At 37.0% G+C, this 18,496-nt stretch overlaps 1 protein-coding gene across 2 annotated transcripts in view; it reads left to right on the top strand.

Annotated features, from left to right (window-relative positions):
• Nucleotides 1-60: 60 nt before the first annotated feature.
• Nucleotides 61-18,496, top strand: part of LOC113047858 (TBC1 domain family member 30) — an 18,834-nt gene continuing 398 nt past the window's right edge. Inside the window, exons 1-13 of one of the 2 annotated variants that reach the window (XM_026209185.1) lie at nt 61-770; nt 1,608-1,772; nt 5,393-5,454; nt 5,565-5,630; nt 5,719-5,844; nt 9,446-9,631; nt 10,396-10,564; nt 10,645-10,813; nt 10,958-11,063; nt 11,222-11,328; nt 12,773-12,912; nt 14,688-14,894; nt 16,971-18,496. The exon at nt 16,971-18,496 is cut by the window's right edge and continues 398 nt beyond it. In XM_026209185.1, the coding sequence (XP_026064970.1) occupies nt 245-770; nt 1,608-1,772; nt 5,393-5,454; nt 5,565-5,630; nt 5,719-5,844; nt 9,446-9,631; nt 10,396-10,564; nt 10,645-10,813; nt 10,958-11,063; nt 11,222-11,328; nt 12,773-12,912; nt 14,688-14,894; nt 16,971-17,968 (3,027 nt within the window). In that variant the 5' untranslated portion in view covers nt 61-244 and the 3' untranslated portion in view covers nt 17,969-18,496. Of the gene's footprint in view, nt 771-1,607; nt 1,773-3,670; nt 4,185-5,392; nt 5,455-5,564; nt 5,631-5,718; nt 5,845-9,445; nt 9,632-10,395; nt 10,565-10,644; nt 10,814-10,957; nt 11,064-11,221; nt 11,329-12,772; nt 12,913-14,687; nt 14,895-16,970 lie in introns of those variants that run through there. The other variant, XM_026209187.1, reaches the window with a different exon arrangement.

Here is an 18,496-nt window from a genome sequence, read left to right as displayed (position 1 = left end):
TGTTTAAAAAGTTTCGCAGGTGGGTTGAACTATTCCTGCTGCAGGGGCGTGCAATCAGGATTTAGAGCATTCAGGAAGGAAACTGGAGCTTGGGAAAGGCGCAGGCAACCCCGCTCAAGGAATGGAACACACCCGGAACTCGAGTTCCTTATTGATTCATCTGTAACTCTTTGGTTTGTAGGCTACTTATGCGCAGCATGTGTGCACGAACTGTGTAATGTTAAACTTTAAAGAAGGCTAAAACATGTCTGCAGTGGAAGTGGCCAAAGAGGAACTCAAGGAGATAGACATATGTGACATCTGCTCCGATGAGGAGAGCGGAGTTTTCCTCAACTCAGGTGCGTCGTACCTTGATGGCTTCTCAGCGTTTCACAAATGGGTTTCAACTGGACATTCAGCATCGGATGGATACCGTGAGTGCGCCAAAACAGCTTCAGGCTCACTATCCAAGTGCGCAAATGTGCCTCATGGAGCACCAGCTGGAGAGACCCGTATGGAGAGAGCAGGAGGAGGTGGAGAGGTGATCCATGAAGCAGGTGTGTATTCGGATGAAGAGGATCTGAGAGTGTCCCGAGCATCATCTATAGTGGACTGTCTGTTAGTGGAGCTCTATGACACGTACAGTAATAATGTCAGAGGGGTGGACAGCTCAACGGAAGCCTCCAGCTCAGAAGCCTTCCTGGGAAGAAGTAACACTGGCTCCAACTTCCTCCAAGAACTTCAGGAGAAGCACACGAGACGCCATCAGATGAAATACCTGGCTCAAAAAGGTGAGCACCACTTTCTTTTTCAAACGAAGCCAATTACATTCGATGCAGACTGTTATTTTATTCTTGTTTATGGTATCCATACACTACCTTGTCCAGAGTTTGGAATAATTAAGATTTGATTAAAAATAAACTAAAATCTGTTACATTGTGAAATATGATAATAGTTTAAGATAACTATTTTATATTTAAATCTATTGTAATATTTAATTGATTTTAATGCTTCCAAACTTTTGATTGGTAGTGAATGTGCCTTATAAGTATTTTTAGAATTTACAGAATTTTTCCTTTTTTAGAACGCATATTTATTTATATTTCAAATTATGCAACAACAACAAAAAAAGCTTTTAACCATTTAAAAATATTATAATATTTAGTCTTTTTTTTTTTTTTACTTAATTGTATTTAATTTTTGCTGTGCATTTGGAGTGACATTACTCTTAAGTAAAATTAAAAGTAATTTTCTTTCAATATGATTAGGTCATTTTAAATGTTTTTAGATGAAGTATAGTGTGCCACACTGTAAATGTTGCCCAGATGCTGTTTGAGAACTGACCCAGTTATAATGCCACTCTGAAAACCAGTTAAATCTTAACCCTTTTGTTTGCTGAAGTAATTTAATTGTTGTCTCAAGTGCTCAGGTTCTTTGTAGGCCATCATGACAATTTACATACAGAGGTCTTTTGTACATATGTATACACAGGGTTAAGTCAGTCATAACAATCTAAATCTATCTACACAATTTCCATGGTTTGCATGCATGAATTAGATTTTTTCATGCTTTTTTTATTTCCTATTAAAGTAATGGATATCGTTTAGCAGTCTTTATTTTGTGCTCAGGTCCAGAGGAGCTGAAGTGGATCATTCAGGAAGTGAAGTATCGTATTGGTGTGCAGTCGGCCAAACTGGTGCGTCAGGTCAAGAGGAAGGACAGACTTCGGCAGAAGTTTCAGAAGAATTGTGATATAGTCACCGCCTGCCTGCAAGCCGTCTCCCAGAAAAGACGTAATTACAAATCGTTCTCTCATTTCACTCCTCTTGTGGTCATTATTGCTTTGAGCAATGTTAAATTACCCAAGGGCTTTTTTGCTATTTGGAGACCAATGTATTCCAGATCGAAAGCATGTTGATGTCTGTTATCCTTCAGCTGCTTTAAAGGAATAGTTCACCTAAAAAAATAAATTTGCAGAAAATGTACTCGCCATCCAAGATGTAGATGAGTTTGTTACTTTGTGGGAACCATTATGTAGAAATTTAGCATCACTGTCTCTCCAATGAATCCTTTGCAGTGAATGGGTGCCGTCAGAATGAGAGTCCAAACAGCTGACAAAAACTTCGCAGTAATCCACAAGTAATTCACACCACTCCAGTCCACCAAATTAATGTCTTGTAAAGTGATACGCTGCGTGTTTGCAAGGAGCAAATGCATCAAGATGTTTTAACTTCAATCTGTTCCTTTCAAATAAAACATGAGTTCTCTTTCCATGATATTTCTGAAGTTGTCTCGTCTGAATCAGGAGAGAAATAGGCTAAATTTCTTCAAATCTGTTATGATGAAGTCATCTACATTTTGGATGCAATTGCTGAAAAACGTACGCTCACGTCACATATGAAATGCAATTTTGCTTCTCTTGCTACTCTAGTTCTCTGTTAATATTTTAGGAGACCGTGTTCTCAAATATCTCCCAGCTATAACAGGATTGACGACTCCTCACCTTTACAACTGAATTATTTGCATTAGATTCAAAACACAGACTCAATATCACTGAAATGCAATCCATTGGGTTTCAGAGCAGACACATTCATGTAGTGAGTTTATGACAGTGACATGTAAATTAGCACTCTAATGTTGATGAGCTACTGAACTCAAATTTGGATTTGGATTTTCTTCGCAAATTAGTCATTGTCCAGCATTAGTTCACTTACACCGTGGGTGCTTTTGTTCTTATATTTGGCACATGTATGTCCAACAGATATAGCGGTCTTGCATCTTTTAATGTCTTATTCCTTCATTTTATCTACATGCAGCATGACAAGCACTGTCAAACAGGTAAAGTATTGAATCACATCAAAACCATTTTTGCTGGTCAGCAGTCAATGTCTAACAGAGACACTTTGTAGTTGTCAATGGTTAAGGTTCAGTTTTTTATGTGTTGACATGTTTATTTTTGTAAACATGAGTAGCACGGTTTGTCACTGTTGTTTTCTCACTAAAATGCATGTCAGAAAATATTCTAGAAGGCTTATCATTCAATGGGATTTTTTATTTATTTATTTTTGTCTGAAATTTGTAAACAACTGTTTTGTGTCTCATGTAAGTCACATTAAGGGTGTTCCTCTTCATAGGGCAGGTACAGTTGGATACTTTTAGACAATCATATAATGTTAATGATTTTAACTTATCTCTTTCACTAATAATTAATCACTAAAATAAAAACTCCTTTCTCTGTGTTCCTTAAAGTACAACATTTCCTTTGTAAATCATTCTGATCGCTTGTAAGACTGAATTTCTGGAAATGTGACTATTTTATCCTTATTCTTATCTCAGGATTTTACCCTTGTTGGGTCCTCAATCAAGACTCATCTGTTTACTCTTAGATTTTCTTGTAATATTGGATCTACATTCTTGAAATACTGTATCTTTATTGGAATCTATGGCTCCATGAAGAACGTTTGACATTCATAGAATCTTTCCATTCCACAAAAGGTTCTACAGAGTGGAAAAAGGTTCTCTAGGTTTTTATTTTAAATGTTCTTAACAGTAAGAAAACAAAAAATTAAGAACTGAAACAAAACATGAAACCTTTGATAGTAGCCTACACCGTATTTTATTTCCTTATTCCTTGCTGTTAAAGATTAAGGCTAAAGTTGGAAGCATGGTACTAGTCATTGATGTACAGGCCATTGTTTCTGGTCTCTAGCCCATCCTCCAGAGCTCCAGCGGACACTCCTCCCTCTCAACCCCGAATGTGACGCTCATATGTGGGTGTAGACACGCGCATTACGGCGATATTCCGCCGTCCTCCGCCTTCTTTTCGATCTCCTTTGATGCTTTTATTCAATTTATAATTCATATGCCTCAGGTACAGATATGCATCTTAATTTATGAGGATAAGGGATGCGCAAATGTGTTGTTTTCCTCTGATTTATTGATCAGGTCGATCATAACGAGTAGGAGGATATTTTATAAGATGAGATGATTCTCGCGATGAGATCGATGTAAATGCGCAGTCCGACGGACCTCTCAGGTTTTTCTCCAGATGAAGCAGGAAAGGTTTGTTTCCTCTAAGAGGTCGAGGGTTTGTGTGAAACGACAGAATGCAGCTGGAGGAGTCGGTAATATTATCAGTAATGTGCTGAAGAAACGCAACGGCATTTCTAGAAGAGCACCGCGCCTGCTGTGCACCCTAGAGCCAGGTGAATACAGCATGCTTTAAAATGTATGCATTTTATTCAGTATTTCTTGATAAAACTGTTCCTAGGATCTTCTTCCGCCCATTTATTTGTACTGGGGTTGAATTTAGAATGGTGTTTTTGTGATAATTACCCTAGGTGACCTAAAGGGCCTTCCCATTTTATGTCGTGTGATATATATATATATATATATATAAAGTAAACAGGATAAGTGGTGTAGATGTTAATATAATTTTTTACATTGAAATATATATATATATTTTCCCTTTTAAATATTTATTTATAAGCTAGTTGATCATTACACTCAAAATGTAATTTTTTAATATAAAAAATGCATTACATTGCACATGCCCACAGGAGGAGGGCTGGAGAGATGATTGTAATCATGTAACGTTAGGTTAATCCGGAACAGTCCCGGCTGACGAGTGAAAGGCTGAAATGGTGCTATTCTACTCCTTTTTGTTATTTAGAGCATGAAACTGTGACTGAGATGGACTCAGGTTGGTCTTATTCTTATGCACACAAAAATACTCAGCCGCTTTTTTTTCTACACCGTGTTTGCGAGGTTGAGTTGTTTACATGCACGTTTCAGAATTTAGCATCTTTAGCAATGGCTACTGTGAAAGTTACAGCATTGCAAAGAAGTCATCGTGTTGTTATGGCACTTTATCGCTCGATATGACGCTTTAGCAGTGAAAGAAAACAGCGTTTATTTCGTCTTGATGCAGGATGGTGTCGTGTATCCGGAAGAAACTGCAGGCGGAAGTGAGATTCAGCACCGCACTGCAATGGACAGCGACATTAATCAACTGTTCGATATCCCGCGTTTGCTTTCTCGTTGTCGATGATACACTTGTCATTTCCAGTAATTTATGTTTTTGGAATTTATTCCTATTAGGGAAAGGGTAACCTGCCTGGTAAGTTAGGTAGCTAACCGGCCTGTCATAAATAATGAGCCATTGAATGAAAGAAAAATAAACCCTTATCTATTATTAGCAAGTGACAAAGGAAGGGGATGTAGTAAATTTGAATTTTCCACAGACACACACACATCAGGGTCTTTGCATTTTAGTTTGACATGTTTTTTAATGAGTGGTGATTACACAACATCCCTTCATTAATTTGTTAATGAGACGCCTGCAGCTCCAGAGGAGACGTTTTGATATTGTCATCATCTACTCATTGATGTCCAACGTTTCGTCTTGTTTCAGGGGTGGACACCAGGTTGAAGTTCACTATCGAACCTTCTTTAGGCAAGAACGGCTTTCAGCAAGTATGTATTAGATGCCCATTGTAGAAGATGTGTGTCCGACCTCCCCTAAATAGGAATAAATTAACATTGTTTGTGCGTGTTTTATTGTTTGTGTCTGTTTTGCTCTGCAGTGGTACGACGCACTGAAAGCAGTGGCCAGACTCCCAGTAGGGATTCCCAAAGAGTGGAGGAAGAGGGTAAGTGTGCTGGAAATGTCTCTTTTCATGAACTTGCTGTGTTTTCATATCTGTGCCTTTTTTTTTTTTTTTTTTTTTTTTGGTACAGGTCTGGTTGACCCTGGCTGACCAGTACCTCCACAGCATCTCCATAGACTGGGAGAAAACGATGAGATTCGCCTTCAATGATCGCAGCAATCCAGATGATGACACTTTGGGAATCCAAATTGTAAAGGTATATATGTATTTATGTATATATGTGTGTGTATAAGCAGTTTTTTTATGGAAGTGTGTTTATGCCACTGGACAAAGTCATTAAATAGGTAATAGTGACTTTTTTGTATTATATATGTATGTATGATATACTCACTGAACTCACAACTGCTTTTTGTTTTGTAAAACAAAATTGTTAAGTCACAATTCCCTTCTTTCTTTCTTTCTTTCTTTTTTTATTTAATGCCAGAAAAAACTGAATTTTGCAAGAGAATAATTTTGAGTAAAAAATAAGTCCAAATTGTGAGAAAAATTCTCAAAAATTCAGAAATGATAGATATAAAAAATACCTTTCGCAAATTACCTTTATTATATATATATATATATATATATATATATATATATATATATATTAGTGCTGTCAAAATTAGCGCGTTAACGCATTCGATTAATTTGAAATATTTAACGCGTTAAAAAAAAATAACGCAATTAACGCGGTTGCAGTTTTTTTTTATTTCCAGTTGTGGCCTATGTGTGTTCAACGTGCAAAGAAATATGGATAAGACCAAGGAAGGACTTTTAGACGGAAAGTTTCAGTATAAAACTCTGCCGGATTACTCTTCAGTCTGCCACAAGAAACAGCAACATTAAAATCATGAACTCAAATGTCATTGTTAAAAAAAAAAAAAAAAAAAACAATGACTGTAACAGTGCGTAAATCAGACCTTTCTGTAACGCTAACGTTAATAAGCTTAAACGAAAATAACATAATAATTGTGTAGCGGAGTATTTTTTGTACACAGTGCCGCGAACTGTCAATCACTCCTGTACGCGTGCATCACTGTCCTCCTCAGCTGCAGCAACTTGCGCTCTCTCTCTTCATCAAGCTTTAAAACAAAAAGGGGACAAAAAGATCATATTGTCTTTGTGCATAGGCTATAGATTAATTAGATAAATGAATATCTAAATTTGTGCCTTGCCGTCTACGGTATTTTTTTAGAACTTAGAAAAAAGATGCTGCAGCCAATGAACAGACAGCGCGGGCTGCAGGACGACTCAGCCTCCGCAGACAGTTTTTAATGTTTATCAGACAATAAATACTCAAGATTTTGCTTTAGTATAACTCACAACGAGTTTCACACACCTTCTCCGGCCACGTTGAGTTGTTGACACTTAACAGTGGGAAAAGCGACACATGCGCTATTCACTTGTATAACTTAAGGGTGAATGGGTAATGTAGTTTCTGCTCTGGGTGGGCTGAATTAGGAAGCTTGCATTGTGAAGGGCGCTCTGAAAATCGGCAGTGCAGGTAAACGATTAAAACCTCTATTAAAACAGATGGTCCAAATGAGCGTACCGCTTACAAGCACGTTCTGGGCGCACGGAGAGGTGGCGGTACGCTCAAGAGCTATATTTGGAAGTGGCGGTACTGAGTACTGGTGCGTACCGGCCCACTTAAAGCACTGGCAATGACTATACTTTGGATTTTTTTTGCAGTCCACTTAGAATTCAACATGGAAATCATTTTTGTTTTTTATTGGCATTGATTGTTTTGAAATTCAAATGGTACTTACATGCCTGTGTTTTTATTTCTGTAATAAATATGGCTTTCAAGCCAACAGTTAATTTGGAGAATTTTGATGGTTTATTGCAGGTATGTTGTTTACATGAGAAAATCTGTGTTACAAGTTAAACAAAAATTCCAATAAACAATCATATTTTGAATTTAAATAGTTTCTTTGTCTTGAGTTTACATTAATTATTTACATTTTACATTTACATATCCAAAAAGTTTCAGTCTTTTAATTGCGATTAATCGCGATTAATCGCGATTAATTTTAAAAAATTGTGCGATTAATTAGTTAATTTTTTTTTAATCGATTGACAGCACTAATATATATATATATATAGTTTATTTATTTTATTTATTTATTTTTGTGTTGGAAATGGGCTTCCATTGTTATTTAAAATTTTTACGTGAAAATATTATTATTTTTTAAATATTTAAATACAGATACTGCCTTTTTTTATGTCATGTCATAATGACTAAATATGCAATAAAAGCTGTATAATAATTAGAGTTGTTCCGATTCCGATACTAGTATCGGAAATATCTCCGATACCACAACAAATTCTGGCATCGGCTTCGGCGAGTACATGAACCCATATACCGATCCGATACCATTTTCTTAAAAAAGACCTAGTTATGACCGCAAGCTTTGCCTAACCGCTGCACGGTTCTTCTTCGCTGCTCAAAATGCATTGAAAACACAGGAAGTTGTGCTGTGTTGCCACAAGCAACCCCTGTTTAGAGCAGCGAAGAAGAAATGAAAACGCGTTAGCAGCCCTTATCTATATATGACTGGATCACTCATCACATTCTAAACTGCCAAAAGACAGTGAAGTCGCTACTATATTATAGATCAGTGGTTAGCAGTATGTCTCTGTAGTACCGGTAGTTACAGACTCTCAAGTATATTCAGTACCGGCAACTGCGTTCAGTCGCTTCCGTGTAAGTCAAAACGCAGGGCTCCAGACAGTAGCCGAATATATACTAGTGTCTGTGAATATTAAACTGCAAAATACTATTTAAATATTACTCCCGCAAAATCTACATCTCTGTGGGTGACTGTCACAGATGCGCGAGAGCTCGCTGTTTTGTAGTCTCTGCTGTGTGTCATGAGGACACGAACGCATAAACCGTCACTTCATGAGAATTTACCGTTTCATTTGAGAATACTGTCATATCATAAACACAGACACTCAAAGATCTTCATGGCAGCCCATTAAAATAAATGTTTGGTTTACATGAGTAAATTGACAATATATAAAGCTACTGTTGTAGCCTACAGTAATAATAATACATCTCTATAATAATAATAATTATGCCTAGATGGTTGCTTGTTTTTTACTTGTTTTTTACTTGTTAGAGATTATCTGATTAATAGATCTTTTTTTATATTCCTAGACTTATTTGTTGCAGTTTTTTTATACAGTTATATTGTAAAACTTAAATACCTTTTTTAGTTTGCGGTGTTAGATTTTTGGCTGCATTTGAAGTTCTTTTTTGCATAAGAAAATAAATAATACTGTCAAATTCATGTTAGATAATAAAAATACTGTAATAAATACAGTAGTTCACCATGTATTTGTTCATGTTTTATTGAGGGATCTGTCTGAAGCACACCATAAAAAAATTCTAGCAATTTACACAGGGCTAGTAGTATATACAGCTGTATATACAGATATACACCCAGGTATCGGATCAGTACTCGGTATCGGCCGATACCCTGAGCCCAGGTATCGGAATCGGTATCGGGAAGAGAAAAAGGGTATCGGAACATCTCTAATAATAATTATAATGCATGCAAATAAATCATGGCTTTAGAGTAGCAATTATTAATGGAATTGAGTCTGATAAAAGGTTCCATGGTGCAGCAGGATATTTGCTCATTGTAGTGCGTCAGTAAGTGTAAAATATAACAGGATGTGTGTTTGTGTTTGTGTGTGTGTAGCTCTGGATAAGAGAACAGTGATCAGTCAGGCAGGTGTGCACAAGTGAGCAAAGTTCAGTGTGCTTGTTTACATAAGATGGTCACATTTTGTTTTCCCGCCTCATTCAGGACCTGCACAGGACGGGCTGCAGTTCATACTGTGGCCAGGAGGCGGAGCAGGATCGCGTGGTGCTGAAGCGGGTGCTTCTGGCATACGCCCGCTGGAACAAGACTGTCGGATACTGTCAGGGCTTCAATGTTCTGGCTGCCCTCATCCTGGAGGTCACAGAGGGAAATGAAGGAGATGCGTTGAAGGTTTGCCTAAGATGCTTTTCCATTGTTTGGCCTGGCTTTTTTAGTACCACCTCGGTTAAGGTTCCAAGCGAGTGTGAAAATGTGACGTGTGAACACTGCAGATCAATTATTGGTCAGAGAGAATCGTCACTACCTGCGTCGCTGGATTTGCAACATGAGACACTGAACCCGTTAGTTTTAAATAGTCAGCAACAGCCTCCGGAAATCATTTGTTTGCACAACTTTTTTAAACGACTTGCTTTAAACTGCACACAAGTTAAAAAAAGAAATGGCAATATCTTGGTCAGTTTACGATGTTTTGGAGCATCTAGAACGGTCAAATATAACGAGCGGAAAGCGCCACTAGATACCTATAATCCCTCTGAATTTATTTATTATATTTTTTTATGTATTTATTTTTTCCTGTTTTTTGATGAGGCACAAGAGACAGACCCTAATTTTAATTTAGTTTGTATATATATATATATATATATATATATATAATTTTGCACAATTTTATTTGTTTTACAATTATATTTTTCTATTTATTATTAAAAAAATATTTAATTTTTTATTTGCATTTAGTATTTTATTGCATGCATTATATTTTGTTGTATATTTTAACTTTTTTAAATTCATTGTAAAATATTTAAATAATTACAATTCATTTGTTTTTTATTTGTATGTATATTTAATAATTATTAAATGCATTCATATTATTCCAAGATATTATATAAGCAAGAAAATCTGCTAAAATTTACTGTCTTTTATTATTGTTTTGAAAGGTGATGATCTATTTGATTGATAAAGTGCTTCCCGATAGTTACTTTGCCAATAACCTGCGTGCCCTCTCAGTGGACATGGCTGTGTTTAGAGATCTGCTACGACTCAAGCTTCCAGAACTTTCTCAGCATCTCCACCATCTCCAGAAAGTAGCCAATCGGGAAGGAGGAGGTGTGTAGCAGCCCTGTGTTAATATATGGATGCAAAAGAACAATGTCTATTCCCGATTAACTGCATTGTGTTTCATGCAGGCAGCTATGAGCCTCCGCTCACCAACGTCTTCACCATGCAGTGGTTTCTGACCATGTTTGCCACATGTTTGCCCCATCACACCGTTCTGAAGATTTGGGACTCCGTCTTCTTTGAGGGCTCTGAAATGCTGCTGCGTGTAGCTCTCGCCATCTGGGCCAAACTCGGAAAGTATGTTCATCAATCATCTGTCCATGACAGAGAGTTGCAGGATTGGACCGATTCCAAAGAAAAATGTGGTCATAAATGAAATGAGATAATTTTCAGCTTGTTTCAAGCGTTCTGCATCTCTCTCTCTCTCTCTCTCTCTCTCAGGCGAATTGAGGAGTGCCAGACTGCTGATGAGTTTTATAGTACTATGGGTTGCTTGACACAGGAAATGCTGGAGCACAACCTTATCGACTCCAATGAACTCATGCAGGTAGGACGGAGCATATAAAAGATCATGAATAATTCATATCCTTAATTATATATAAAATTTATAATTTAGATAAAAAATACTGTAATATCTTACAAAATAGTGTTTGAAAATGCTGGAAGTTTGCTTTTGGGGCTGAAAGTGTGTTTTGGTCCCGACAGACGGTTTACTCCATGGCTCCGTTCCCGTTCCCCCAGCTGGCTGAGCTCCGGGAGAAATACACCTACAACATCACCCCGTTCCCGACCCCTGTCAGAGCGAACAGCAGGTATGAGAGCTGAAGACACTCAACACTCACAGCACAGATGGCATCCGTGAGAGTTTAGTAGTCATAACACGTGAACATCACGGCAGGGTGCTGTTTTATGGCACATTTGTGTATACTGGCATGCAAATATCAAATGCAAATGTTCTTTCTTATCTTCACAAACTTTAAGTGTTATGCTTTATACTTGACTTTATTTTTAATTTTTTTATAGAAGTGATGTTGGCAAAAGGCAATGCAATGATAAAACAATAACATTTTTATTAAACTTTTCTCTGTTAAAATATTTATTTGCATATTATTTAATTACATTGTTTTGGATATTTTTTTTCCTTAAATTGTTGATTTAATTTTATATTATTATTCTTTAGATATTTTATGTTTGTGCAATAATTTAACAATAATTTAAAATGTATTTCTTGTTTTTCAGTTGTAATATTTCAAACTGTTGTATTTTTTTTCTATTTGACTTAAAAAAGAAAAGTTTATTACTTTTTAGTATAATTTTTGTGTAATTAATTTTATTGCAATGAAATGTATATGATTATGTTCTTTAATTATTTTTGTGCTATATATAATTTTTATATTTAATTTCATGCATGGTTTTATTTGATCTTTTATTCATGCATCTTTATTTAAAAATATTTACTAACATTTAAAAAAATATTATTTTCCAATTGAATTAATTCACTTAATTTTTTATTATTTTATATAAAATTTTACTTCAAGTTTTATTACTTTAAGTGTTATGCTTTATACTTGACTTCATTTTATATTTTTTTATAGAAGTGATGTTGGCAAAAGGCAATGCAATGATAAAACAATAACATTATATTAAAATTTTCTCTGTTAAAATATTTATTTGCATATTATTTAATTACACTGTTTTGGATATTTTTTTCTTAAGTTGTTGATTTAATTTTATATTATTATTCTTTAGAAATTTTATTTTTGTGCAATAATTTAAAAATAATTTTACATTTATTGTTTTTCAATTTTAATATTTCAAACAGTTGTATTTGTTTTATTTTTGTTTTTTATTTTTATTATTTTTTCTGTTTTAGATTTTTACTTAAGTTTATTACTTTTTAGTATAATTTTAGTGTAATTAATTTTATTGCAATGAAATGTATATAATTATGTATATAATTTGTGCTATATAATTTTTATATTTTATTTCATGCATGGTTTTATATTATCTTTTATTCCTGCATCTTTATTTTAAAATATTTACCAACATTAAAAAAAAAATATTATCTTCCAATTGAATGAATTCACTTAATTATGTATTATTTTATGTACAATTTTACATAATTTAGTATTTTGTATAATTCAGTTCAATTCAATTAACTTGTATTTTTTTATTTATTTAAAAATGTATATTACTTTTTATATTATAATGTATGATACGTCATATCATATGTGATGTTGTATTTCCCATGTCTAGTCTGGCCCTCCATGGATGGGAGAGTGATGATGATGCTGACGTGGATGATGAAGACTCTATTGTCACTGCTCTGGGGTGCCTGGGGCCTCTTGGAGGACTTCTGGCTCCTGAGATCCAAAGATACCAAAAGCACCTTAAAGGTCTGTGTCTAGTTTGCCTTAGTATTGCCTTGTCTGTGGATGCCGGGAGTCCTGCTGTGTTAGTGCTTTTGGACCTCACAGCAGCGTTCGATACGGTGGACCATGCAGTCCTCCTCTCTCGTCTTGAGCATTGTGTGGGCATTCGAGGTTTGGCACTTCAATGGTTTAGCTCCTATTTAGCAGATAGGAGCTTCTCTGTTATGATTGGTGAATGCTCCTCGTCGGCTGCTCCTCTTTCTTGTGGGGTACCCCAGGGTTCAATTCTTGGCCCAATCTTGTTTTCTTTATATATGTTGCCGTTAGGGAGTATTATAGGAAAGCACAATCTATCCTTTCACTGTTATGCTGATGACTTGCAGATTTATTTGCCTTTAAAACCGAATGATAATGTCTCACTAGACTCCCTACTTAGTTGTATCGATGATATTAGGATGTGGTTGTCACAAAATTTTCTTAGTTTAAATAATGAAAAAACGGAGTGTATCATCTTCGGCAACCCAAACGGTTCAGCGGTGACTTTGGGGGCTTTGGCTCCATACCTTAAGCCTGCTGTCAGAAATTTAGGGGTTACTTTTGATTGCGACATGAAATTTGACAAGCAAATCAGCAATATTGTCAAAATGAGTTTTTTTCAGCTTCGTCTTCTAGCTAAAGTTAAGCCTTTTCTTAATAGGCATGATCTAGAAAAGGTGATTCATGCTTTTATTAGTTCGAGGTTGGATTATTGTAATGCTCTCTATGTAGGTTTAAGTCAAGGCTCTATTGCACGACTTCAACTTGTGCAAAATGCTGCCGCTCGGTTTTTAACAAATACACCTAAGCGTGTACACATTACTCCTGTCCTCTATTCCTTACACTGGCTTCCAGTACAGTTTAGAATAGATTTTAAGATTTTGTTGTTCGTTTTTAAGGCCCTAAATGGCCGAGCACCGGAGTACATAAGTGAGATTTTAACCCTGCGTGAGCACAGCCGGTCGTTACGGTCTTCAAATCAACTGGTTTTAGAAGTCCCAAGGTCAAAGTACAAGCGTTGGGGTGATCAGGCGTTTGCAGTTGCTGCCCCAAGACTTTGGAACAAGTTACCCCCTGATATCCGTACAACTGCAGATGAAACTCTTTTTAGGTCTAAACTTAAAACCCACCTGTTTAGGATGGCTTTTAATACATAGTAGTGGTGACACAATTTCCCTCTTGCTGTTTTCTTTTTTGTTATATGTATTTATTGTATGATATGATGTTTATTGTATTCTATGATGTGAAGCACTTTGGATACCTGACAGTTGTTGTAAAGCGCTATACAAATAAATGTTGATTGATTGATTGATAGTTACCTTTCATAAGCCAAAAATCTACTTTGGATTTAATAGTGCAGTCTATGAGGTTGCAAATGTCACTCCTGCTCCATGATTTATGTATTGCTGAACACAGGTATTTATCAAATGCACAAGATGTTTCATTTAATGATTAGCATTTTATGAGTCACTGAAGCTGTATTAGCATCGTCAGAGTAAGGGAGACCTCACAATGCAATGCAAAAAGAGATCAGCGTAACTCACTCCGCCAAGCCAACCCTGGCAAATCCTTCCCAATCCTGTCTCAAATGGTTTTAATTTCCTCTGAGGATTTGTCAGCTCTTGTTATATCTGAGGTGTGTCGAGTTGTTCCAGTGCAACTGAACAAATGAAAGTTTTATAAAAGAGCCAGCGCAGCTCTGTCACAAATATTCTTGCATTTTTATTTTGCAAGTTTTCTTTGTGTTCTCATCTGTTCTACAGATCAGAGAGCGGAGCAGAGCTCTCACGGCAGTAACATGGCCGAGCTGAGTCCCGGGGCGGTGGGCGCGGGGCGAGCCGAGCACCAGGCGGCCATCAACAGCATGATGCTGGAGCGCATGAGCACTGACATCAGCGCGCTGAAGAAACAGTACTCGCGCATCAAACAGAAGCAACAGCAGCAGACCGGACTACTATACATCCACACAGGTAGCAGGATCTTCATTTTGAGCATTTACAGCAGTAGATGAGTTCAGGAGGTGACGGAAGGGAAACCATGTAGTGTTGGTCAGTGTGTTTTGACATTGTTCCCAGGACCTCGAGTGGAAGCTGAAACCATTGAACAACATCAAGCCAGTAAACAGCAGAAGCGCCACAGCGGTACTGGTTTTTATGGGTCAACTGGTTTTATTATAGATAAGTGTTGGAGAGCCGTCTGTGTCGGGTCTATTGTTGTATAATAAAATGAATCACAATCATTTGGCATTTTGGTGACGGTTGAATTAATTAATGAAGGTTTTTCAAATCAAGATTTTTGCTTTGCAATGCTCTGGTACATGCTATTTAAATTATTCTTTAATTTCTTAAAGGGGTCCTATTGTGCTCTTTTACAATGTCTTGGATTTGTTCTGGGGGTGTACTAGAACATGCTCGCATGCTTGGTGCTTCGAAAAACGCGTAATTTTTTACATTATTTACATTATTACAATACCTTTCTCCACATCCTGGCAAAATGGGCTCGATTGGTTCTGGGTTGATGAAGGCCCGCCTTCCGAAAGAAGAAATGTGATGTGATTGGTTGCTGTCCCAGTGCGTTGTGATTGGTGAACAGTTTAGACAGTGTTTCGGTACTATCCCATCCTTTGCCAAAGCAGCACGTTCCTCTGTCTGCTCCGGTTTAGTTAAAGGAAAACGCCACTTGTTTTTCCATATTTCACTATGTTTCTTCCTTCAACTTAGATGAGTGATACATACCTCTCCCATCTCAGTGCGTGCACCTAATCACTGTAGCACGTGGCGCCACTAAGCTAGCGTTCATTCCTTAGGATCCAAATGGTTGAATTTAGAAGGCACCAAACACTTCCATGTTTTCCCTCTTTAAAGATGGTTATAGTTACACGTGTACAGTAAGTATTGCAGCATAAAATATAACGTGGTAATTTCTCAGGAGTGATGATATTACTGCGCCAAGGTCAAAGTGCTGCGAAGAAAATCTGCTTAGAAAATCGCCATGTTTTATTTTATGCCGCCATACTTACTCATGTAACCGTCTTTAAATAGGGAAAACATTGACGTGTTTGGTAGCTTCTTTGGATCTTAAGGAATGAATGGTAGTAAGCTGAATGCTAACATAGTGGTGCTACAAACTACACTGAGTAAATGAACGCACTGAGATGGGAGAGGTACATGTCAACTCGTCTGAATTGAGGGAAGAATATAGTGAAATATGGAAAAACAGTGGCGTTTTCCTTTAAGGATGGAGTTAATATGACACATTAGTTTGAGCCTGATTAAGTCTCAAAGAATATTGAAACAAGAGGCTTGCGCAGAACCTTTGCACGATACAGTTATTGCAAGACATATTACAATGGTAATGTTACTGTTGGTGTACTATTTATTTTATTTTATTTTTTTTGGCTAAATCACCTTTTAGATAGGATGTCAACGACCGCTTAAAAATGCATTTACTATGTACAGATAAGTGCATATGTATTATTTTTATTGTTATTTAACTCTATCATATTTACATGAATTGCAGTGAAACTGTTGAATTTATTTAAACCATAGTCCAGAGTTTCCCAAGCGCATTATGTATGCAATCTCACTCTCTCTCTATAAGTGTATATATTTTATTATTATTTATATCTTATTTATCATAATATAATTGTTTTAATATTTGAAATGGATATTTATCATGATAAATGTCTTTACTATCACTTTTGATTAATTTAACTAATCCTTGCTTAAATCATTAATTGCTTTCCAAATAAAAAATGTAAAAATTACTAACCCCAAACCCTTTAAACAGTAGTATATATAATTTATAGTATAATTTCTCTATATAACAATAATATTATTTATATGATTTAATTTTTGTCTTTTAACAAACTGTAATAAATATTTTTGCCTTTGACTGACATCACAAAGCCCTGTCCTACATTTTTAACCTTGAATATTCTGTTTGAGATATTATGGATGTAACATCGGTTGCAAACAGTTTCATGTTGACTTAGTCTGTTTACAAATGCTAGCATTATCTTAACCGTTGATATTGATTCTTCACAGATAAGTGTCCAGCCACCAGTATCCTTCCCTCCCAAATCGGTCCATCCCCTGTGGTCAACCATCTTCTTCTGGGCAGGAGGTCCAGACCCGGTCAGCGATCCTCACAGAATGGTATCATTCATAATGATGGAGGTCCTCAAGCCCACTCCACACCCAGCCAGAATCAGATGAATCGGACCAGACATCATTCACCCTGGCGTACACATGTGCGTGCGCACCGAAGGAACATCGCCAGGGCGCGAGCGCAACTTGGATTTGAAGATTCTTTAGAGATAGAAGACGGACTTACTGATGTGAGCAAAACAGAAGAAGCATCTGAAGAGGGAAGATGTGAGGATGAAGAGCAAGAGAAGGTGGAGACCATAAGCTCAGATGTCTCTCAGCAAGACCACATCTCTGGAGAAGCAGATGATCTCAAAGAGATCGACAACCAGTTGTCTTCTCTGCAACTGGAACCAGAACTTTTACCAGAAGCACCTTCTGATCCAACTCCTCAACCAGAAGCACCTTCTGATCCAACTCCTCACCCAGAAACAGCTTCTGATCCAACTCCTCACCCAGAAACAGCTTCTGATCCAACTCCTCAACCAGAAGCACCTTCTGATCCAACTCCTCACCCAGAAACCGCTTCTGATCCACTTCCACCAACTCCACCAGAATCAGATTCGAATCCGAATACACCGACTCCACCACCAGAACCGCAGCCCGAGTCCAAACCCACGGCCTCTGCTTCATTTCCATTCTCCCAGCGACCAGGTTCAGACTCCTCCAGCTCAGAAAGTGGAGGCTCCCTCCAAAGAAACCCTTCAACGTTGGCAGGGGAACCTCCAAAACCACAGCAGATCTTCTCCCCGTTCCCTTGCATCAAAACCCCTCGCAAGTCCATCACTGCGAGAAACTTGGGCCTCTACGGTCCAAACGCCAGGACTCCCAGTGTGCATTTCCCCCAGATGAGCAGAGGCATGAACTGTGCTGGAAGCACCACAAAGCGCCGATGATGAATTGTCGAATACACACAAGCACTTATTTGATTCTTCATATGTGGGTTCACATCTCCAACCACGAAAGCACATCTCTAGTTTCCTTCCAGATACTCCAAAACATCTACATTTAGGAACCATATTGGATAATGTAATGCTTCCATGAAGTTTATAATATGAATTTATGAAGGCTGTTTACTTTTTTTGATGAAACCTTATCTAAACATCTGACACGTTCGGTTGAAGCTTTCGTGTCTCTTTTTGCATGTTCAGATCAGCAGTATTTGCTACGATGCACTGCGTATGTTTACTTACATGCTTCAAAGCTAGGAAAATCACAATCACATATATGTAAAATGCTGATGCTAAATGACTGAGAAATGCTGCAGTACTGCATCACACAGTCCAAAATGATTTTCTTTAGCACCCAGATACACTATTTAATCCTATATATCAACAAATTTGTCTCTGTTTGCTCGTTTCTGTTGTTTATGACAACATTGCTGTTCATTTTTCCGTTATGTTATGCCATTTTTCTCTTGATAT

The sequence above is a fragment of the Carassius auratus genome, chromosome 29 (assembly GCF_003368295.1).
Source record: "Carassius auratus strain Wakin chromosome 29, ASM336829v1, whole genome shotgun sequence".
Lineage (NCBI taxonomy): Eukaryota > Metazoa > Chordata > Actinopteri > Cypriniformes > Cyprinidae > Carassius > Carassius auratus.
The sequence above is the reverse complement of the archived record's forward strand: the minus strand, read 5'-3'. Positions and strand labels throughout refer to the sequence as shown.